This window comes from Paralichthys olivaceus, chromosome 6 (assembly GCF_024713975.1).
Source record: "Paralichthys olivaceus isolate ysfri-2021 chromosome 6, ASM2471397v2, whole genome shotgun sequence".
NCBI classification, from domain to species: domain Eukaryota; kingdom Metazoa; phylum Chordata; class Actinopteri; order Pleuronectiformes; family Paralichthyidae; genus Paralichthys; species Paralichthys olivaceus.
The window spans coordinates 20,591,108-20,611,493 of NC_091098.1; the positions used below are offsets into that span (position 1 = coordinate 20,591,108).

The 20,386-nt window shown below is 40.4% G+C and overlaps 1 protein-coding gene and 1 long non-coding RNA gene across 3 annotated transcripts; one reads left to right on the forward strand and one right to left on the reverse strand.

Moving 5' to 3' along the window:
* Positions 1-611: 611 nt before the first annotated feature.
* LOC109635232 (transcription initiation factor TFIID subunit 4) lies at positions 612-12,612 on the forward strand. Of its 2 annotated transcripts, none has more exons than XM_020096277.2 (15): positions 612-1,689; positions 3,647-3,801; positions 4,714-4,833; positions 5,402-5,557; positions 5,699-5,821; positions 6,042-6,131; positions 6,790-7,017; positions 7,111-7,234; positions 7,600-7,717; positions 9,300-9,469; positions 9,583-9,713; positions 9,831-9,956; positions 10,171-10,227; positions 10,313-10,432; positions 10,544-12,612. In XM_020096277.2, the coding sequence occupies exons 1-15, from the start codon at positions 1,032-1,034 to the stop codon at positions 10,709-10,711; spliced, it is 2,544 nt and encodes an 847-aa protein (XP_019951836.2). In that variant the 5' UTR covers positions 612-1,031; the 3' UTR covers positions 10,712-12,612. The 2 variants fall into 2 exon arrangements, with proteins under 2 accessions (XP_019951836.2, XP_069383074.1); XM_069526973.1 differs by having other exon boundaries at positions 625-1,689; positions 5,399-5,557.
* Positions 12,613-16,227: 3,615 nt separating this feature from the next.
* On the reverse strand, positions 16,228-19,816 carry LOC138410545 (uncharacterized). The gene is made up of 3 exons (XR_011243253.1): positions 18,054-19,816; positions 16,887-17,090; positions 16,228-16,606 (listed from the first exon to the last, which is right to left on the reverse strand). It is a non-coding gene; the product is annotated as an uncharacterized lncRNA (long non-coding RNA).
* Positions 19,817-20,386: the final 570 nt, after the last annotated feature.

Consider the following 20,386-nt stretch of genomic DNA (forward strand, 5'->3'; position numbering starts at 1 on the left):
TGCTGGCCTCATTAACAAGGTGTGACTCTGACACTTTACATAGATAGATAGATAAATAAATAGATTATTGTGCACATAGAGCGAAGAACAAAAGACTACATACAAAAGATGACAACAAAAGAGACAAAAGTGCAAAATTGTAGTTGTTTGCAAAAGTAAAGGTATGAACATGACTATAATAAATAAATATGAATTATAAGATGTGCAAAACAAATAAATTCGCAACTTTGATCATTTATATCTACACTTGCACAAATGCATCGTAGCAAAGTCCTTGTATTCGTAAACCTGCTTGTCAACAAAATTCTGTTTCTGCTGCTTGTCTGAAAGCGAGAAATGGCAAGAAAGCAGCCATTTTGAGTCCTACAAGATACAGTCAGTGACTGCTTCATGCTTTGATAGTGTGCAGCTCTGCAGGGACGTGTTGCAGAAACTTTCCCACAGAGTTTCCTCGGTGAGATGAGGAGTCCTCAGCTGCAGCTCCGCGAGGAGACGCTTTGTTTTCCCGTGGTTCGCTCCACACTGCAGGATTTATCTCCCCGCACGAGCCAATCACAGCGCCCGACGGTGCCGCGTCACGGGGGCTGCGGCCAATCGGCACACGCGTCCAACGCAGCGTAGCGTAGCCGGGGGTCAAAGATGGCGGCGGGCTGCGAGTCGCTGGGTGATGTGTTTACTAGGCGGAGAGGTGCGCGGAAAAGTAGCGAGCGATGCGAACACGTCTCCGGAGTGCGAGCTAGCGGCAGCACGTCACGTCCACGCGACAGTCAGGGTCCAGTCTGCGGCGAAACGCGTCCGCAACTCGGCTACAGATAGAGATTCAACCGTCCAGGGCGGCGGAGAATGGGACTTTCTCAACTAGAAGCTCGCTGAAGCGGGGAAGATAGCTGCCCGCTGCGGTTAGCTTAACGTTAGCTTGTTTTGGTTGCTGGAGCTAACTTGTTTCCGGAGTTTTCGGACACCCCCTCCTTGTTACAGGAGTGCTCGGAGTTGTCACTGGCGGTGCGGGTGGGGGTCCCACGTTTTCGAGCATGGATGGGACCCCATCACCGGCGGGACCCAGCATGACACCCGCGCAGAGTCATCCCAAGTCTGCGGCGGCGAGCGGAATCGTCGCGGTCGCCTCAGATGCAGCAGCCGGAGTTGGGAAACCTGCGGCTGCCGGTGTTGAAACTTTGAATGGAGGCACCGTGGTGGTAAGGTGTCACGTCCCCGTCAGCAGCACGCAGACAGCTGTCACTCGTGTAAACAACGGACCTATCCCAGCAGCCGTGTCTGCGGCATCCGGTGCCATTATACGGACTTCTTCTTCCACCGTGACCTCCCCTGTGATCCCCTCTCAGCCCTCCGTGAAAACTGTCCCCACGGTCACGCTTGTGAGGCCGCCTATGCAAACTCCCACTAACGCCTCGCAAAGCGGAGGGAACCCCGCTTCAGCTGTGACAGCACCGGCCGGATCTGTTGTCAACAAGTGGGACTCCACCAAGACAGTAGTGCAGACTTCCACTGCAGCGACGGGCTCGACCGTGAGGAGCCCGACGGTTCTGCAGAACCCCAGGACTTCAGTGCCGATAGCCGCCGCTCCTACTCCCGGGGGGGTACGAGCCATTGCTCCGCAGGTGTTGGCCCCTCGACTTACTCAGCCCCAGCAAAATCCCCCAAATGTCCAAAACATCCAGCTCCCTCCAGGTAAAGTAACAACCACTTTAAGAGCATAAAGAGTTTTCTCCAACAAGGATTGACTCTTTCTACTTCTCCTGAGACATAGAGACCAATGGCATCAACATTATAATTACTCCCCTGCACACATCTAGACATAGTGTTGTCCTCATGGCCTCATCCAAACCCAACCAGTCACATGGTTTCCTCTTTTCTAAACTCAGTGTCTCAGCTTTTCCTGTGTCCACTTATGTAGCCCACAAATGTTACTTCACGTTTGGCGTTTCCTTGGTTATGATTGGCAACTATATGCACTAAAAAACGTTGATAACCCTACAAACATGCCGATGTTTGTCCGCCATTGTCCACCTGCTGCTCACAGCTCTGCAGCTCTCCTGAATCCTGGAGGGGAAAGGAGAAGTTATCTTGTATTAAAAAGTTAATATAAAGATTTTACTCTTTTTACTTCTGCGTCATGCAGCGTTAAAAGCACAGATGACAAAATGGCCCAACTATCCCAAACATCCAGCTCCCTCCAGGTTAAGTAACAATCACTTCAAGAGGGTTAAGAGTTTTCTCCAAGTCAGACTCTTTAGGCTGCAAACATGATCAATTTTTGTCTGTCACTTGCGCCAAGTGCGCCACCAGTTCTACTTCTCCTGCGCCACAGAGAGAAATGGCATCAACATCATAATTACCCTACTGCCCACATCAGTCCAGACATAAAAAGTTGTCCTCATGACCTCATCAGAACAGAACCAGTCACATGTTTTCCCTTTTTCTAAACTCGGTGTCTCAGTTTTTCCTGCGTCGAACTCATGTCGCCCACATATGTTGCTTCACTCGTTGTGGTTTGGCAATAATGTGCACTAAATCCTGGAGGAGAAAGGAGTAGTGACCTAGAATTAAAAAGATAATATAATGACTTTACACTTTTTACTTCTGCGAAATACAGGGTTCAATGCATAGGTGACACAATTCTCCAAATATCCAAAACATCCAGCTCCCTCAGGTTAAGTAACAACCACTTTAAGAGGGTTAAGAGTTTTCTCCAACAAGTCAGACAGGATTGACTCTTTAGGCTGCAAGCAACAATATCATAATCAGATATGACACAGAATTGATTGTCTTCTGGAGCCACAACCAGCTGATTAGAAACGTGCAAAGTACTAATTGCAGATGTGATTAAGAGCCCTGCAAATCCATTGATTCTTACTACTTTGTTTCGTCAGAGACAATATCAAATTGTTCTCAAGTAAACAGCTATTTACTTTAAACTCTTTATCCAGCATGTGTCTTATAAACAGTTTACTCATGATTAGACTTGTCTCTAAGCTTGGATTGTGTTAGAATTTTAATTAGCATCTTTTGTTTTTAACTTTAGGCTCTTAACAGGATAATGATTATTTAGCATTAGGCAGTATTTATGTCTTTGAAAGGAAATCAGATCTTTTCTGACCAAAACAGACCACAACAAACAACATCATTTAACAACTTTTTGGCGCACAACTTTTAATGACATGTATCCTTCTGCAACTCAGCTCAAAACCACTTATTTTGTTGCTTGATTCTCATGCATGTCCTCTCTGTAACCTGAGACTACTTTTTCAGTCAGTGTACCGTATTGTCTGTGTACTGACGCTCTGTGTTTTATCACACATTGAATCACCTCTTAGTTAACAGACCGGCAAAACACCATACACCTACAATAAAGACTCGGCAGCAAGAGTAAAGTTTAACTTTGTGCTGTTAAGATGAGGATGTTGACAGGCTCTAGTTAAACACTGTGTTGGGGCTTGAAATGCTTTTGATTTGTTGTTTGATCTGTGACTGACTGGTTTGAAATCTCTGTATATATGATCAGGGGAAGACCCACATGAATAATTCATAACGCCTCATGACAGAAACTCCTTACATAAACGCCCATACAGTAAATTGATGAGACTGATCAGGACATCTTAACCCCCCTGACGTTTGCCTCCTGCAGGCATGGTCCTGGTTCGCAGTGAGAGTGGGCAGCTGCTGATGATTCACCAGCAGACCTTGGCTCAGATGCAGGCTCAGTCGCAGTCGCAAAGCGCCATGACACCACGACCTGCAGCCCCCACAAGCACTCCACCTGTCCAGATCACTTCTTTACAGGTATCAGGACAGCCGAACACATGGCTGCGTCGCAAAAAGAAAATGTGACTAATAGTGATGCGCAGATCTGATTTACTTGAAATTATGATTTAATTAAAAAAGTGATTAACTTATTCAGGATTTTAGTGTAAAAATATCTTCACTTATAGTTGGGAAATGATGTAAAGTTACATCCTTGTGTTATGTTACATGTACTGCTGAAGAATTGTACTAGTCAGTCCCACACTGAAGTAATCAGATTTTAACTGAAACAGAAACAAAAGCATACATGGTAGATCTGTTCTCTGTCTCAACTGATTTCCTGAGTTTAGGTATCATTCAGGAAAATGAAACACTCGACCTGAGCAGTATATCACAAGCCTCCCATCACAGTAATATTGTACACAGTCACAATAAAGAACACACTTTAAACTGTCACCCTGCAAATGTTTCATATACATAACTTAGACACACTGTGTGATACATTATGTACAATTTTACTGTCTGATAAATAATAAATCAACCACATGTTGCTATAAATTCTAAACAAAGACACCTAGTTGATTGAATTCATTTTAATTTGCAGTCTGATTTCATTATATTTTGGCAGATGGTTTCACATGCATGATCTGGCTGAACGGTAAAGGAGCAATTTAAATGAACAGGTTTTATTGAGCATATGTGAAGTTCTGCATCCAACTTTAAACTGAGTTGGGGAACTGAAAGAAATGATCAAAAACTGTCAGTGGAAAAACTGCCACACCTGCTTAAAATAATTTACTGAAAAAAAAATGAGAATCATTTCTTTGCTACTAAACTGAAAAGCAGCATATAAAAAGTGCAATTATGTAAAAAGTTAAATCTTAAGTAGTGCACTCGTTTTTTTAATTGTCTTGCATAACACCTCCTCTCATATCTCCTGCTGTTCTCCAGGCTCCAGGCACGTCACTGCTGGCTCGTTCAGTGGCCCCCACCACTATTATTAAACAAGGTTCCACAGCCCAGACCACCGTGACGCCCACCACCAAACTGCAGAGACCGCCTGTACTACAGGTAACGCCACCACACATCCCATTTGGGGTATGTTATTACCTGTGTAGAATATAAAGACAGCAAACTCCAAATTTAAAGCCAACCATTTGCTCTGAATATCCTGCTGACTGGCTTTATGCCAATAAATAGATTTCCTTAATGAATTTGAATGCTTGATTAAAAAAAAAAAAAAAAAGGCTTAGCTATCAGCTTGTTTTGCCAAATAACTGCAATGAAATGCAGGTTTTATGTCAAGGCTAGAAAATCAGGCCTTTTTGTCTGCTTACTGGTTGAATTAATCATTTTTTTGTCTTCGTTGCCATGGAATTTTCATTAAAGGTTTATGCATCATTCACTAAAACATCATTAGTTTTCATTGTCTGATTTGCCCATCACGTTGTTGCGAGCTCTATTGTAATGTAGGGGTGGAAGAGGAGAACTGTCTAATGTTAAACACAAAGTGTTAAAATATCTACCAAGGCAAACATCTATCTCTTTCCTGGAAGAATAAAATTCACAGACATGTTATTCTGACTCTGTTATTTTCCAAACTCTCATCTCATGGCTGCATATTCACTGACTCAAGCAGAACACCATCATGCTGGGAGGAACAGCCGCCACCCCGGGTCAGCCTCTAGGAACGTCCACCACTGTACAGCCTGGATCTGCAGCTACAACTGTAACACAGAGGGTAGGGCCCCTCAGGGCCGCTGGGACCGCTGTCGCTCCAATAGCTATCACAGCGGTAAGAGAGAAGTACTAACCTTGAAAGTTACACAATAAACCACTCAGATATGTAATTTTCTAGTGTGTTGTGTCGTGCCCTATATTTCTCCTGTAAATTAAATGTGTGTGTTGAAGAAAAATGCTGTTTGTGTTTTTGTAGGAGACACTTGAGAATGTGAAAAAGTGTAGGAACTTTTTATCCACACTGATCAAGCTGGCGTCAAGTGGAAAACAGTCCTCTGAGACTACAGCCAGCGTCAAGGAGCTGGTCAAACAGTTGCTGGTACAATTTTTTTCCTTCTTTTCTTACTTTCTCTAATGTTTCCATCATATGCTTCATCTCTTTCTCTCACCATCTCTGGGCCCTGTGACTTAAATGTTTGTTGTTTCAAACCAACACAGTTTTTTTTTTCCTTTCCTGCACCCATTTTGTTAAAATAGCAAATGCACCAATGGGTGTGTTGGTCATACTTTCTCACCATTTCATTTGTGTTGTACAACAGGAAGGAAAGATAGAGCCCGAAGATTTCACCAGTAGATTATACAAAGAGCTGAACTCGTCACCACAGCCGTACCTTGTGCCTTTCCTGAAGGTGAGATCAGCACTCGCAGATATACATATACAACATGTTACAGATTGTGGAAATGCAGACCTTTGTAATTTATTCAACTGTCCTCTCAATCCCACTAACATCACTTCCTGATATGCAGAATCATCATCGTACAACAGAAGCTTGCAGAATGACAGTTAGTTAATTTATGTACTGCAGTTCCACAACAGCTTTTGTACTAGAACAAGAAAGAAAGATATACACGATGTTAGACACGGCAGACAATTTATACAGAAAATACTAATTTGCCTCATCACAAATTTGGAAATTGTTATATTATTCTGTCCATATAAAAGTATCTAAAGGAAAAAGTTGAATAAATGAGATGAATATAAAAACACATCCACCCTGCTGGCTGATCTAACAGTGGGACATCCTGCTAAGCAATCACCATTACAAATAGCTCCTTTGCTGTTTTGCCAGTGGGATGTTCAATGGTTTATTTAAAACAAACCTAGACAAAGACTGTGCAAAGTAAACTACATTTCCTCCCTCTTCTTTTTGTTTCCAGCACAGTGTTTAATACTCCGCACCATTTATCTTGAACCGCTGTTTCTTTGAAAATGTATCCTGTGTGGATTAAAGGAGACCTCATTAAGCTGCTGTTTATTTACTCTGTCTGTTGTCGGCCCGCCTGCAGAGAAGTCTCCCTGCACTGCGTCAGTTGACCCCAGACTCAGAGGCCTTCATTCAGCAGAGTCTGCTGCCGCAGCCCAGCACTCAGCCGGCTGCCGCAGCCTCCAAGGCCCTCACTGCTGTGGTGCTGCGACCTCCACTCTCCACTGCCACAGCTGTAGCCACCAACACCACCGCGACCAAAACCACAGTCATCAGCCTCACTCAGACACCTCATAGTAAATCAACACTGGTAATACTGTTGTTATTAAGTATCTGAATTCAGTGATGGGCATGCAGATAGAAGTGTAAAAGTTTACACTTCCGTTTTTGTGTCTTGCCACAGCAACAGGGGACTGTAGTGAGGCCACAGGTGACAATGGCTCAGTCTCCCATGGTAACTCTCAGAGGGCAACCTCATAGCCGCATCATCGTGGGCCAGCCGCAGGTTGTCAAACAGCTGCAGACAGGTGTGACAGCCTCTTACACTTTTCTATGTCAGTGGGAATGTAAAGTCAGGGCTAATGAATGTGACCGCTATTTTATTATTTCGTGTATCATACGTTCTCTATTGAGAATTGGTGGACAGATTCAGATGCTAAACAAATGAATTAAAGTCACTGAACAACACACAAAATACATCGGTTCACCCATTTACTATGTTCAATTCAGAAGGGCTGCCACCGTGTGGATACTGTCTATAACTGCAGAAATATATCCTTGGACAAAGTTATCATTTTATTCATGTTATGCATGTTTGAGGCAATTTTAAAATTGCAACTACATTTTCTTAGTCTCAGCAGCAGAAATCTGACCGTAGCTCTGTCTCTGTTAGTTCCAGGTGTGAGGCACATGTTTGTTCCAGGGGCTAAAGGAGTGCAGGCCGTCAGTCAGACCCTTCTCACTACCGCTCAGAAAAACAGGCTGATGGAAGCAGGAGGAGGAACCTTCAGGTTTGTTTCACATTTGATTAAATGCTGCATAAATATTGGTCACCAGTAGTCAACACTTTTAGATGTTCTTTTATAATTATAAACTTTTTTTTAATGTAAATTAGGCATGTGTTTTATACATGGGATCATTAATTGAATCAGTTTATCAAACAACGGAAAATTTAATATGACACCTTTTCACTTATTATTAGTAATTTTAATGAATTCACTACTTCCAGCTCATAGAAGATTTGCAGCTTGACTTTTATCTTACCTGATGCTAAAATAATCTTTTAATATCAGATTTTTTTTCCCTATTTGCTGACATTTTATCGCCCAAACAATTAATGGTTTAATTAAAAATTGCGGCGTATTGATTTACCAGAAGTCAAACAGAGAATTCAGGAATATGTTTCAATGCTTTCAGTTTTTATTTATTGGAACATGGACTCACCAGTGTCGAACCAGACATTTAAACACATCCCATATTTATTGCTCATTCAACGGTGCAGCTGTAAAACCTTAAGTGGGCTGTTGTGTCGTGTAAATAAGTCACACATGCACTTTTAAACTCTTTTGGTTTGAGCGTGCCGGTTTATTGTTTGTTTCTATTCGACTACCCTTGTGTTTGTTGACACATTTTCTAATTAATGCAGTAATTATGTGAATTAATGACCTCGTAAGCATCAGTGGTTTTGCGTAATATTTCATGGTACTTACTCCTCCCTGTCAAGACCAACTGAACTTACTGTATTTCTGCATTTACAACGATTAAAGACGAGTAAAGCTTCAATGAGTAGAAATGAGTCAGCAGACAATAATAAGTGCATTCGATTGTACAGGTGTAACTCAAAGGTTCATACTGTAGGACTGTGACACCGTAACGTGATTGTTTCTGCTCAGCCTTGGTTTAGCACAGTCGAACTGCAGAATCCTACTTGTGATAAAACGAACAAACAATGATTTTATTGACAACTGTGTGTTTGGATATACTGGCGAAGAACTAGGACGTGTCGGCACAGACATTTAAACTGCAGAGACAAATCAGAGTTAACTGCAGCATCTGTCTAAAAGATGTATTCTTTCAATTACTCTTCTCACCAGACGCCTGCTGTTATTTGCTTTCTGTTGTTTATGAACCAAGAGATGTGCAAGAAGAGATTTACTCTTGTGCTGTAACAAATATGTCCGCTCTGCTTTATGTGATTCTAAGATCTTTAGAGAAATGAGATGGTCTTACATTGATCCACTTTTTCTTTCTTTTATTACATTGAACTCAATTTCTCTAAATACTATACTTTGTCCCATGGATATTTGATACTGAGACTTTGGAGCACCGGGCTTTGAATTTTGGAATCCTATATAAAATAAAGTGGCCTCAGGAATTGCTTAAATCTTTGTGTTTTACATTTATATGATGAGCTGCATTGATCCTGCTGTGAATAATAATAATTCAATAATAAAAGAGTATTTATATTTTTGTAGGCGTGTGGGTATTTTTCTCGAGTTCTAGAGAACAGCACAGCCATTGAGATTATTAAGTACCGATGTACACAGATGAAGTAGAGATATCTGTTTTTAACGGATAACCATTTATTTTCAGGGATGATGATGATATCAACGACGTGGCCTCCATGGCAGGAGTCAACTTGTCGGAGGAGAGTGCCCGTATCTTAGCAACCAACTCTGACCTTGTCGGCACGGTGACTCGATCCTGCAAGGATGAGGCCTTCCTCTCCACCTCTTCACTCACCCGGAGAGCTCTCGAGATTGGTGAGACACACAAACTGAAGACACACAAACGCGTACGGCTCGTTTCCTGGTGTTAAAGGATGATTCTGTCTCATTCTGCTCAAATCTTAATCCCCCCCATCTCATTGTGACAGGTAAGAAGTTTGGTGTCAGCGAGTTGGGCTCAGATGTGATCAACTTCATTTCCCATGCTACGCAGCAGCGACTGCAGTGCCTGCTGGAGAAGGTGTCAGTAGTGGCGCAGCAGAAGAACGTAACTTTCAAGGTGAAAGTTAATTACTATCTATTTAATCTGACAGTCGCCATTTGCTCTGCTTCAGTTTCTTCATATTGTGTCTTTCTGTTCTTCCTCTCTATATCTTTATATATATTTAACCTTCAGGAGGATGAGCGGCACCTGCAGGTCAGCGATGTGCGAACCCAGCTCAAATTCTTCGAGCAGCTGGATCAGGCGGAGAAGCAGAGGAAGGAAGAGCAGGAGAGAGAGATCCTCCTGAAGGCTGCCAAGGTAAGATTCTATGTATAGTAACTCTATACGATTCTGTCATAACTGCTTAGAGAAGGCGAGTGAGTGATCTCAGGTCAGTGTCATTAATATACATTTCCTCGTCTGCGAGGGAGCAGATATGCTAACGATGAGTGAGTGAATGAATAAAACAATTGATTGAATAAATTGAACATATCCATCTTGAAATATTAAAATGTCCTCTACATCACCGCAGTCTCGGTCACGACAAGAGGACCCGGAGCAGCTCAGACTTAAACAAAAGGCCAAAGAGGTAAATATATGCTACCGTAAGTGACTATATGATTGTATTCTGATGAGTTGGACTGTGAGACTGATCCGTGTGATTCGTCCTCCAGATGCAGCAGCAGGAGCTGGCTCAGATCCGGCAGAGGGAAGCCAACCTAACGGCACTGGCAGCGATTGGCCCAAGGAAAAAACAAAAAATGTACTCTCCTGTTAGAGGTGCCAGTGCAGAGGTGAGGAACATGGAAGTATTTAATGTGGACAGGCTTTTTTTTTCAAATTCACAAAAGAGCTCATTAAACGACTAAATGTCTGTCTTGTGTTTGCTCCATTTCACCGTCCAGGGCTCGGGGTCAGGGCCCTGCCAGCCTGCGGGCTCCAGTGGAGCGGGCTCCAGACAGTTTATGCGACAGCGCATAACCAGAGTCAACCTCAGGGACCTGCTCTTCTGCCTGGAGAATGAAAGAGGGACCAGTCACTCACACCTACTCTATAAAGGCTTCCTCAAATAGCACCCGCATTAAAATGACTAGTCTAACTCAGTGGCATTAAGAAAGCAGAGTTGACTGTCAGCTCAGACCCTCTCTGCTGGTACTTTGATCAACCCCTGCAGAATGTGGAGACGTGTGTCTGTGGGAAGTGAATTATCTGGAACGCTGAGGAGACGTCTGCTTTCAAAAGCCTCTTCAGCTCACAGCCCTTTTGTGTTTTCAGCACAGAGATGGAGCAAATATTGAAACTTGGCCCTGATTTCAGCGTGAGCCTCTCAGCTCACTTTGCTCTTCAGAGACCAGTTGCACTCAGCCCCTCTTCCTTCATGCACTGCCTCACGCTGCACAGGAGAAAAAAAAAAGTATTTTACCAAACCGAGCTCTTCAGATTTAAAAGCCTTTTCAGTGTCATTGCACTGACTTCTGGGTAGAAATGAATAATGGTTCGATTTGAGATTAATGTGCAACATTCAGGTGCAGCCTAATATCACAAAACTGCAGTATTTCTAATTTTCTAGACCATTACAACATAAACACTCCGTTTATTTAAGTTTTTAACAGAGGTTTTAATTTATCGCACAGTTAGACCTTTTTTTTGTTGCAGTTTGAATGCCTGTGGATTGTTTCACAGACACTTCCCATGACCCATCATGTCTTCTGCTGAGTTGCCTTGTTCAAATGAAGCCATATGAATTAGCCAAATAATGTGTTTTTCAGCTCATCTATCCATCAGCTCTCAACAGATTTGTAGGATGCATGCTTTATTTTGTTGTTCGCTTCTTTTTCTTTTTTTTTTGTCTTTGCTTGATTGGAAACGGAAATAATAATGTATGTCAATCATAGTTTAATCCCACATGATTACACATGGTGTAATCACAGGTGTTGATATCTGCTGGTATTTGAATTGCAGTGTTTTCACTGTGCGAGTTCCTGAGTGTGTATGTTTTTTCATTCAGAGTCCAGCACAGACTACGTTTACTTAACATCCCTGTCGTTTTTAATTTCCCCCTGCCGCCTGTTTCCATTCATTTCTTAAGTGATGGTACACAATTCAACTTTCTTTCTTTGAATATCCTGGTGCCATTTGTGTTTAGAAGATCCAAGAATAATGAACCGTGCACTTTATGAAAATATTACTGAGGATTTGGATTGGTATGCTTATTCTCAAACTAATAATCAAAGCTATAAAGTAATATTCCTGTTTTTTAAAGAACTTCAGCCTTTTTTCAAATCAGAATGTTAATGTTTCTTCTGGCTAAAATGCATTTGGGCAAGATATTGACTCAATTCAGTTCTTTTCTTTTTGTACCATTGAAAATAAATTGGTTAATGTTACTTAATTAAGTTTCAAGTGGCTGTTAGTGATGTAAAGTATCCACACTGTGTAGCTCATATGCTATAATGTGAAATTAGAGAAATGGTATGTGGAGAAATCCCAGTAAAATATTTCTGATCACAAACCTTTTAAGTGAATCACATTTTTCAGTGAAGTTGAGCATCAACATTTTTATATTTGAATGGATGATGGAGGTCACGTTGGGAGAAACGTGGACTGCACTTTGATAGATCAGTTTTCTAAAGACATACACACTTAATAGCTTTCTATATTTGTAGCGCACATTATTCTAATAATTATAATTTTTGGACTTTATACCCTTTGTTGTTTAACAAGAGAATGTTTATGGGCAGATTTTATGACTGTATATATTTAAGTTTGCTATTTGTAGATTTATCAGTTGCCAACTTTAAAATGAGAGAATTTGTAGAATTATTCATACATTTGTCGAATAAGACAAATGTATGATGCTCTGTTGCCAATATGTACATTTTGCACAGCCACTTGTTTATATGTAAATAAATGAATTGCTATTTTATAATGGTTTGAGAGAGAATGATCTCTATTAAAAAAGAAAAATCTTTTATCCTGATTGTTGTGATTATTGATGACATCATTGCATTGAGCTCAGTTTTCAATGTCATGTTCGCACTGTTTGTAAATGAGGTTAGAAGTGAACTTTTCCTGCAGGAGAGAGTAAGTGATAATAATCAATCTGGATTTAATCCTAATTTATTTTATCTACCATTTACAATCCATAAATCAGTCTCAATAATTCATATCCTAGCAATTCCACATATTCTTAATTTCTGCTTGCGTCTTATCATTTTATTTTTTTCAAGCAGTTCGATCTGACAAGATCTAATCATACATCTGGGAGGTAGATTTTAATTGGTCACTGCTTCCAAACGCAGACATTTCCAGTTACATTGTGATTCCTAAAAAATCCAAAATAAACATTCTGACTCTTCAACTATTCTACCCCTCTCTGAAGCAGAAGAATTTGGAAGAGCTCCAACTCATCAATGCATGAAACTTGATCATTTCAAGGATTCCATTCTTCACTTAGTGCTTAGAAAATATATTCTTTATGTTTCACAGTGATCATCTCTGACAGCTTGTGTGCTCCATAATAACTAAAACGCCAGAAAAAGAGAAATGCTGTTTTATAACAGACTCATTAGTGGCTGCACAAATTGCCAAAATACAACCTCTTGCACACACTCCTCTAGAAACTCCCCTTTTAATATCCTCCTCTATTAAAACTTATTCATCAACATTGCAGAGGGAGAGTGATGAGGCCAAGTCCTCAAAATAAAAAATAATTAGGAGCCCATTACTGCTGGATGAAACAGTACATTACGCATGATTTCCTTCCTTAACCTTGAAACATAATCAAAGGATGTTTTTTCATGGAAAGATTTTTATCTCTGGGTCAGACTATCTCTCTACTGCAGTATTTCTTTATTTCTACTAAAGATATATTGTTATATTACTGCAATCATCCACCATGTTCTTAAATACCACTCTACAGCTGTAATCTTTTGTTTTTTCATGCAAGTGTTTAGTCAGATGTGTCAAAGTTTAGCTGAACTCACTCGGTGCACTTTTAATCACTGTAAATGTATTTTATGCCTCTTGAATTTATACCTTGGTGACAAAACAGGCCTAAATCACTGGGACCTTTGTCTTATCATGTTCACAAAAAGAGGCAGTAAAAGTCACATTTGTATGAGTGGTGGGTTTGAGCTGAGGAAGCTGCTCATGGTGTAATAGTTACAAAATCCCGCCGTCATTATTCACTCTGGGGTTTTTTATGGATATGGGATATTTTGTAATTGATCTCAGTGTGAAGAGGTGTTTAGCTCCTTGGAAACAGTTTTACATTAATGCTTCTTTATCTCAGGTTCACTCTTCACCCATCTAATGTTTTTTTTTATGCAGGATCACACAAAGACTGAATGAACAGATTTGGATGAATGGGATATGGACCCCATTACATTTTGGATCCAGACAAAGGGGCAGAACTTTGTATCTATATCTTAAATATTTTGAGTTATCGTGCATTTATTGATATTTTTACCCATGTGGTGAATAATTTATGAATCTTGATGACAAAAAAAAATCAGGCATACATAGGGAATTAATGTCTATGAGCACGATCAAATTGAAGAGGACTGTTTGGCAAAGTTTTGGTTTTCTGATTGTCGTCTTTTGATTTGATGTCAAAATCTCATTCATCACTGTCTCATCACTGGTTTGTGGTCAGTGAGTGAAGAACACAGATCTAAAGTGAGTCGTGCCGGATGTGGGAGTGAGGATGGCTCCACAGGAGGGCACTGTCGCACCACCTGGCAAATACACTCATGTCTGACAGTTGTGGAGCCCGAGGGTTCAGTATGAGGCATCTGCTGCCAAAGCTTGTATGACCTGGGTCCATATAGATCACATGTTGCCATATGTAAGAGCCCGGAGAAAAAGTTTTAACAATAGAAGTAATTTCTTTTGAAGCAAAGAGTAACTTTTGTTTCTAAGGAAAGCAGCTGCAAAATGATTCTGTGCAAGAACTGACTTCCTGACGTCTGCTTCATGAAGGATCTGAGAATCTGAGAAGACTCACACACACAGATGGACATCTCCGTTAAGGATCACACCAATGCACTTCTGTCTTTTCCCTCATATTTGGTGGATTTGAGGCTTAGAAAGTTGTTTGTTCTGCTCCCTCTGCAGACAAGGTATCTCACGCCTGTTGTCGCCCAAACCGTTGTCTTGCTTGTCTAGATATCCAGGCACAGGCAGACTTCTAAGTCTTCTGCAATATGAGTTGTCAGGCTATATTTGCTTATGTTACTCTGGGACACCAAACTCAATTCCACTGTCTTGTTTGATTTTGCATAATGAGCGGCTGCTGGCTGGGATAATGTCTTTGAGTGACAGCCATGAAGATGAGTGAATACATTTCACATATTTTGATGTATTTTATACATTTACACTCTAATGGTTAAAAACACGGAGAACCAGTTTCTATCGCGCCCTGGTTTGTGGTTTAAATATAGTGGACACCTGTTGAGGGGATTATAAATAAGTTTAAGACATATTTACGAGTTAAAAGTTTGAAATATAAATTATAGTTCATGGCCAAGAGTTATTTATCTGGACTGAAAGATAATCAATGGCGCAGATCGCACACATGAAAACTTTCTTACATAGTTTGTGTAAAATATATATGCCTACAGAAAAAAGTGGAACTCTTGACACATAAATCCTCCAACTTAAACTAAAATTCAATATTTAGTTTTTATCAATAATTTCAAACAGATGCTGGGTAACGTTTATATTTGGGTTATATAACCAATGATTTACAGCGTGATTTCACTATATACTATACTATAAATATATATAAATATAACTATACAATGCAGTCCAAGACAAAAAGAACAATACGTGTTTTTGCAAAACTTAATACAGAGAAAAACAAAACTGTGTGAAGGTGTGTTGACGGCCTTGCTTTTACAGTATAAACAGTTTGGAGTAGGCAACACTTGATATTACAGCCAACAGAGCTTTTACTGTTAAATTAAAACATACATCTATAAAAAAACTACTTAGCTCCTCATTAAACATGAAACAGTATCTGTGACATTACTACATCACCTCATCATGTTCTCCTCTCACATGCATATTCATATTCCGGATCAGACAGTGAAGTCCAAGACATATGAATAAATCTCAGAAGTATATGCAGATTCCCAAATGTATTTTTTCCCCTTTGCACCAAATTAGTGTTAATAAAAGGAACTGCTCTCCCCATTCGATTACACAGTGAGAAACACGTTTTTGTTTATACTCATGGTTTGAGTACAGTATTTGCAAAAATACATGACATGTAATCTTTGTCCTTTCGTCTAAAGTTCAAAACTGTTACTCCCCGGTTATCTGAAGTTTTGTTCTCTTCCATATTTCATAATGCTTCTCGATTTGTGGCAGAAAGTCTTTTTTGTTTCTTTTTTATTCAAGAGTAAAAGACTAGGACATTTTACCTTTATTGACCGAACTGTAAGCAGTAAATCCGGGAGAGAGAATGAGGGATGACATGCAGCAAAGGTCAGAATCGTACCCACGGCTGCTGCAGGAGTCAAGCCTCCATGAATGAGGTGCCCACACAACCAGATGAATTACACGTGGCCCAACTGCCACTAAGTCCTTTTGACCTGATTTATTCAACCACATTTCACTGTATATTGTAGGTTGTGTTAAAATATCAATGTTAAAAAGATAAATCGCTCTCAAAACTCATCTTCTACTTGGCTTCATCAGGAACATGCATTTTCCACAGGAAGGGATCCTTTCAGCACACGTTGCAGCATTTTCCTATAAATCACTAATATCTGCCTGAATCTGGACAGTGGATGAACATCCTCTGGGATCATGACCTTCATAGAATTTCAGAGCAGTCCTCACAATAATAATTGAGATGTTTCAGTCTGGAATAAAGTGAAGGACAAACAGACAAACTGAACAGTGGGTCCACATCTTGGGAGCTGAAAAAAATCTCTCCTGTCAAATGACTTGTGTTGATCCTGCAAAATAAATACAAACACCAGTTATTGTCGTGGATATTAGAATCACATCACATCATCACCATCATGAATTATAAAAGACAATATTCACATTTCATCACTTCCCCCTCCATGTGCTCTCAAATGTGTGTTTACACGATACAAAATAAAATAGTTCACAGAATCAAAGTCCTGTAATAAGTGTGATTTGCTGCTGCTTGTCGTCAACTGCATCACAGCGATCAGAACAGATGGATGAGCCAGCAGAGATAAACAGATAGAAAAAAACAACCATGCTCACCTGTTAAGCAGAAACTCAGCTCAAGTTCAAACGTCCTGCAGGCGCGATGCCCGAGCTTGTTTTTGTTTCTGACATTTCTCTGTCAGATGAAATCCGGAGGCTCGCTGGAGGTTTTGGCCTTGCAACCGTGAGCCGCTCTGTGTTCTGACATCTGCTCCCATCACTGAGGGGGGAACGGTGGAGAAGATGAGGACGAAGCTGCAACTGTAAGAGACAAAGGGCTTTTATGGCCTGTAAATAAAACATCAAGTTTAAAGCTGCTGTCGACACAGAGAACCAAAATGGAAATTCCGAGACTCAAAATGAAAGCCTGAGGTGAGAAGATCACAGTATTCCTGAGATATATTACTACAATGTTCGAATTTGTTGTACTGGCATCCAGCAGTGCTCCTAATTTAAAATGATCCTCTTTATCATTTTGAAATACTGTAAATAGTTTTTTTCATTATGACAAATATAATGTGACAACAACTAGCTTTTTCTTCCCCAAATTGTTTGAACTGAACCCATATTCAAAGAAATTCTGTGACAAAAGTTGAGGATTGGTAAAATAAAGACACTGTTGACAGGATGTTGTCGACATTGGCAATACATAAAAAGATGCTTTGATAAGAAATGTAAATGTATTGTTTATTTATGGTCTATACAAGCTAATAAATGAGTTTTGCCCTTGACAGAATATTACATTTGGCAGAATTTATGATAAAGACAGACCAACAACTGCGTCTTACAGCAGTAAAATCTTAAGGCACATCAATACAAAAAGAAAAACCTGTCAACTGAAACTGAATTTGAACGTGGAAACATTTAAAACGAGCAGACACATGTGGAGATTTATTATTTATCACTGAATCTGAAACGCTGGTTTGTTTTCCAGGATGATAATTTAAGAAACAAGTCTTGACTTTCTGTAGCTGTCAGGTTTGGTTTAAAATGAGAAACATTCAAGTTTTTCAAGTTCAGACGCTGTTTGCTGCTTTTCAACTGGCAGTGTGTGTGTGTGTGTGTGTGTGTGTGTGTGTGTGTGTATGCAGACAGAGAGGCTAACATTAGCTGTAACTACTGGTGTATCAACAAGTGTTTTAAATAATCTGCATCTTCAAACAGTAAAACTAGAATAAATTAAAAATGATTGACCTTATAATTTAATTATAAACGAAATGTTACCTCAGGTTGGGTTCAGATGTTTTCTTCCCTGATGACTGACTGACTGGTTTCATTGACTTGTAACTGCTGCACTGACTGTGGCAGCCGTGCAGGAGCCAGGTTACCGAATCCGATTTTCCCTCTGAAAGGTCAGAGTGAAACGGTGCTGCAGAGGAAACTTCATGGCATTAAATCAATATGAGGCCAAACCAGCTCTCATCACTAGCGATAGCAATACAACTCTGAGAGATCACCATCCTCCCATAATGCATTTCTCTCCAGTGGTTTCACGAACGTTGGACATTTCAAGCTGCTTTCTCATGTGAAGCCTGGTTATTTAAAGGCACCGTGTTTCAGGAATCCCTCACATGAGACAGCATTTATCACAGAACAACCTTCATCAAAATCAATGTAAAAAGATTCAATAAATATCGATATGATGATTATGCAGTGTGTTAACACAGTGAGGAGATATTAAAGATATTGATCGACATCAGATGAGTGAAATGTTTTCCTGTTAATCGGGTATTCGTCATTCTCTGCTTATATACATGTTTGACCAATCACATCTGCACAGGCTTCTGTGCATGTGTAAAATCCCTAGTTGTAAAAAATACGTTTGTGTCGTGTCTGAACTCCAGCAAATAATAGTGTGACTTTTATCATGAAAATGATTTTGACTGATGTGAAATAGAAGAAACGCCATCATGTCTCCAACATGCTCCATGTGTTAGATATGGATTTCCATTACTCAGCTCATTCTGTAAGCAAAGGAGGAGGAAAGAGGGGTCCGCTCCCTCAGGACTGAGAAACAACCTGCATCCTTGGCGCATAATTGAACAAATTAGCCGTGAACAGCTGTTACCTGTTAAAATGACCCGCATTCATTTTTATCACCGCGGACAAGAGGTCCGATAGCATCTGCGTGCTACAGCTGACAGCCAGTCCGATTAGCTCTCTGATTCCTGCTTCCAGTATATCATGACAAAGATAATTACCCCAACGTCTCATTTTATGGATTCTACAAATCGCCAGGCTCACAGAGCACGCCAAGTGTCCATCAATTATCGCCTCGCTCTGCTGGTGTAGCTCGTCCAGTTGGCTGCCTCCACTTTGCGAAACCACTTTCTCTTAAGTGATGTTGCTGTAAGTGAGCACCTACTGCTGGTTCACTTCTAAATTTAGGAATACAGAGTGTAATCATGAAGCAGAAGTACATGACCCTCGCGGTCTGACCTCTCAGACGCTCGGCGAGGACTCATCAGCGGCTCGATCTCGAGGACGCTCGCTGTGACATCAGCCTCTGAGTGAGCTGGGGAAGACTTGGGCAGTAATGACCATTTATAAGTTTTGTGTTGAAGTTAAGTGGCTGTAAAACCAAATACTTACAGTCGTGAGTGTTCAGGTTCATTGAACTGCTGAGGGATCTTAAACATAAGTACTCTGAGTGCAAATCTCTATTCGTTATCTGAAAGAATTAAATAAAAGGAAACAACTCTATCAGGCCTCCTGCTGAGGCGATAGTTTACTTGAAGTTCTGATAAAATAGCAAAGTCACCTCATATGGTGCGACCATCTCGTTAAAAGAAAACTCAAAGCTGCAGAAATGAATCCTTTAATGTTATCAGCGGATCAAAGACAACGTGTCATGTGAGAGTGTCGTTATCGCTCAGAGGATTTAGCTTTAACGACGCTACGTTAACATTTTGGTTCAATCTCAACCAAACTCTTTCATCGGTGTCGTAGCAGACGCAGGAAGTGGTTAAATGAAAAAGTTTCTATAAACCCACTGTACAGAGGACAGACCGTTAGCGAGCTGCTGCGGACACAGCGAAGCATTTAGAAAAGGAATAGGAGAGAATATTCGAGAGTCTTCGAGAGGCCAAAATACACGTTCATGTTCATGTAGCTTCATGTGTGGTCGATGTGCGATTTATGACTTTCAGTAAAAAAGTGACAATATCATAAACATGTTGAATTTTTCTCTAAGATGATTTCTGTCATTTTAGGTATAGTTTATATTACTGGGTATCGTAGTATTGTATAGTATATAGTGGACATGTGGTCTCCATCTTTATTTACAGGCTTTGGATATTTGTTTGAAATTATTTTTTGTATTTTGGAATGTGCCAAAAATATTCCTGGGTTACTAATGAGTTCTGAACACCTTTCCTGAAACTAGCCTTGACAACTGGACCTTTTGTCAAAAAAAGATCATGATGATGAATAGCATTAATATACACACACACACACACAGACACACACACACACACACACACACACACACACACACACACACAGACACACACACACACACACACACACACACACACACACACACACACACACACACA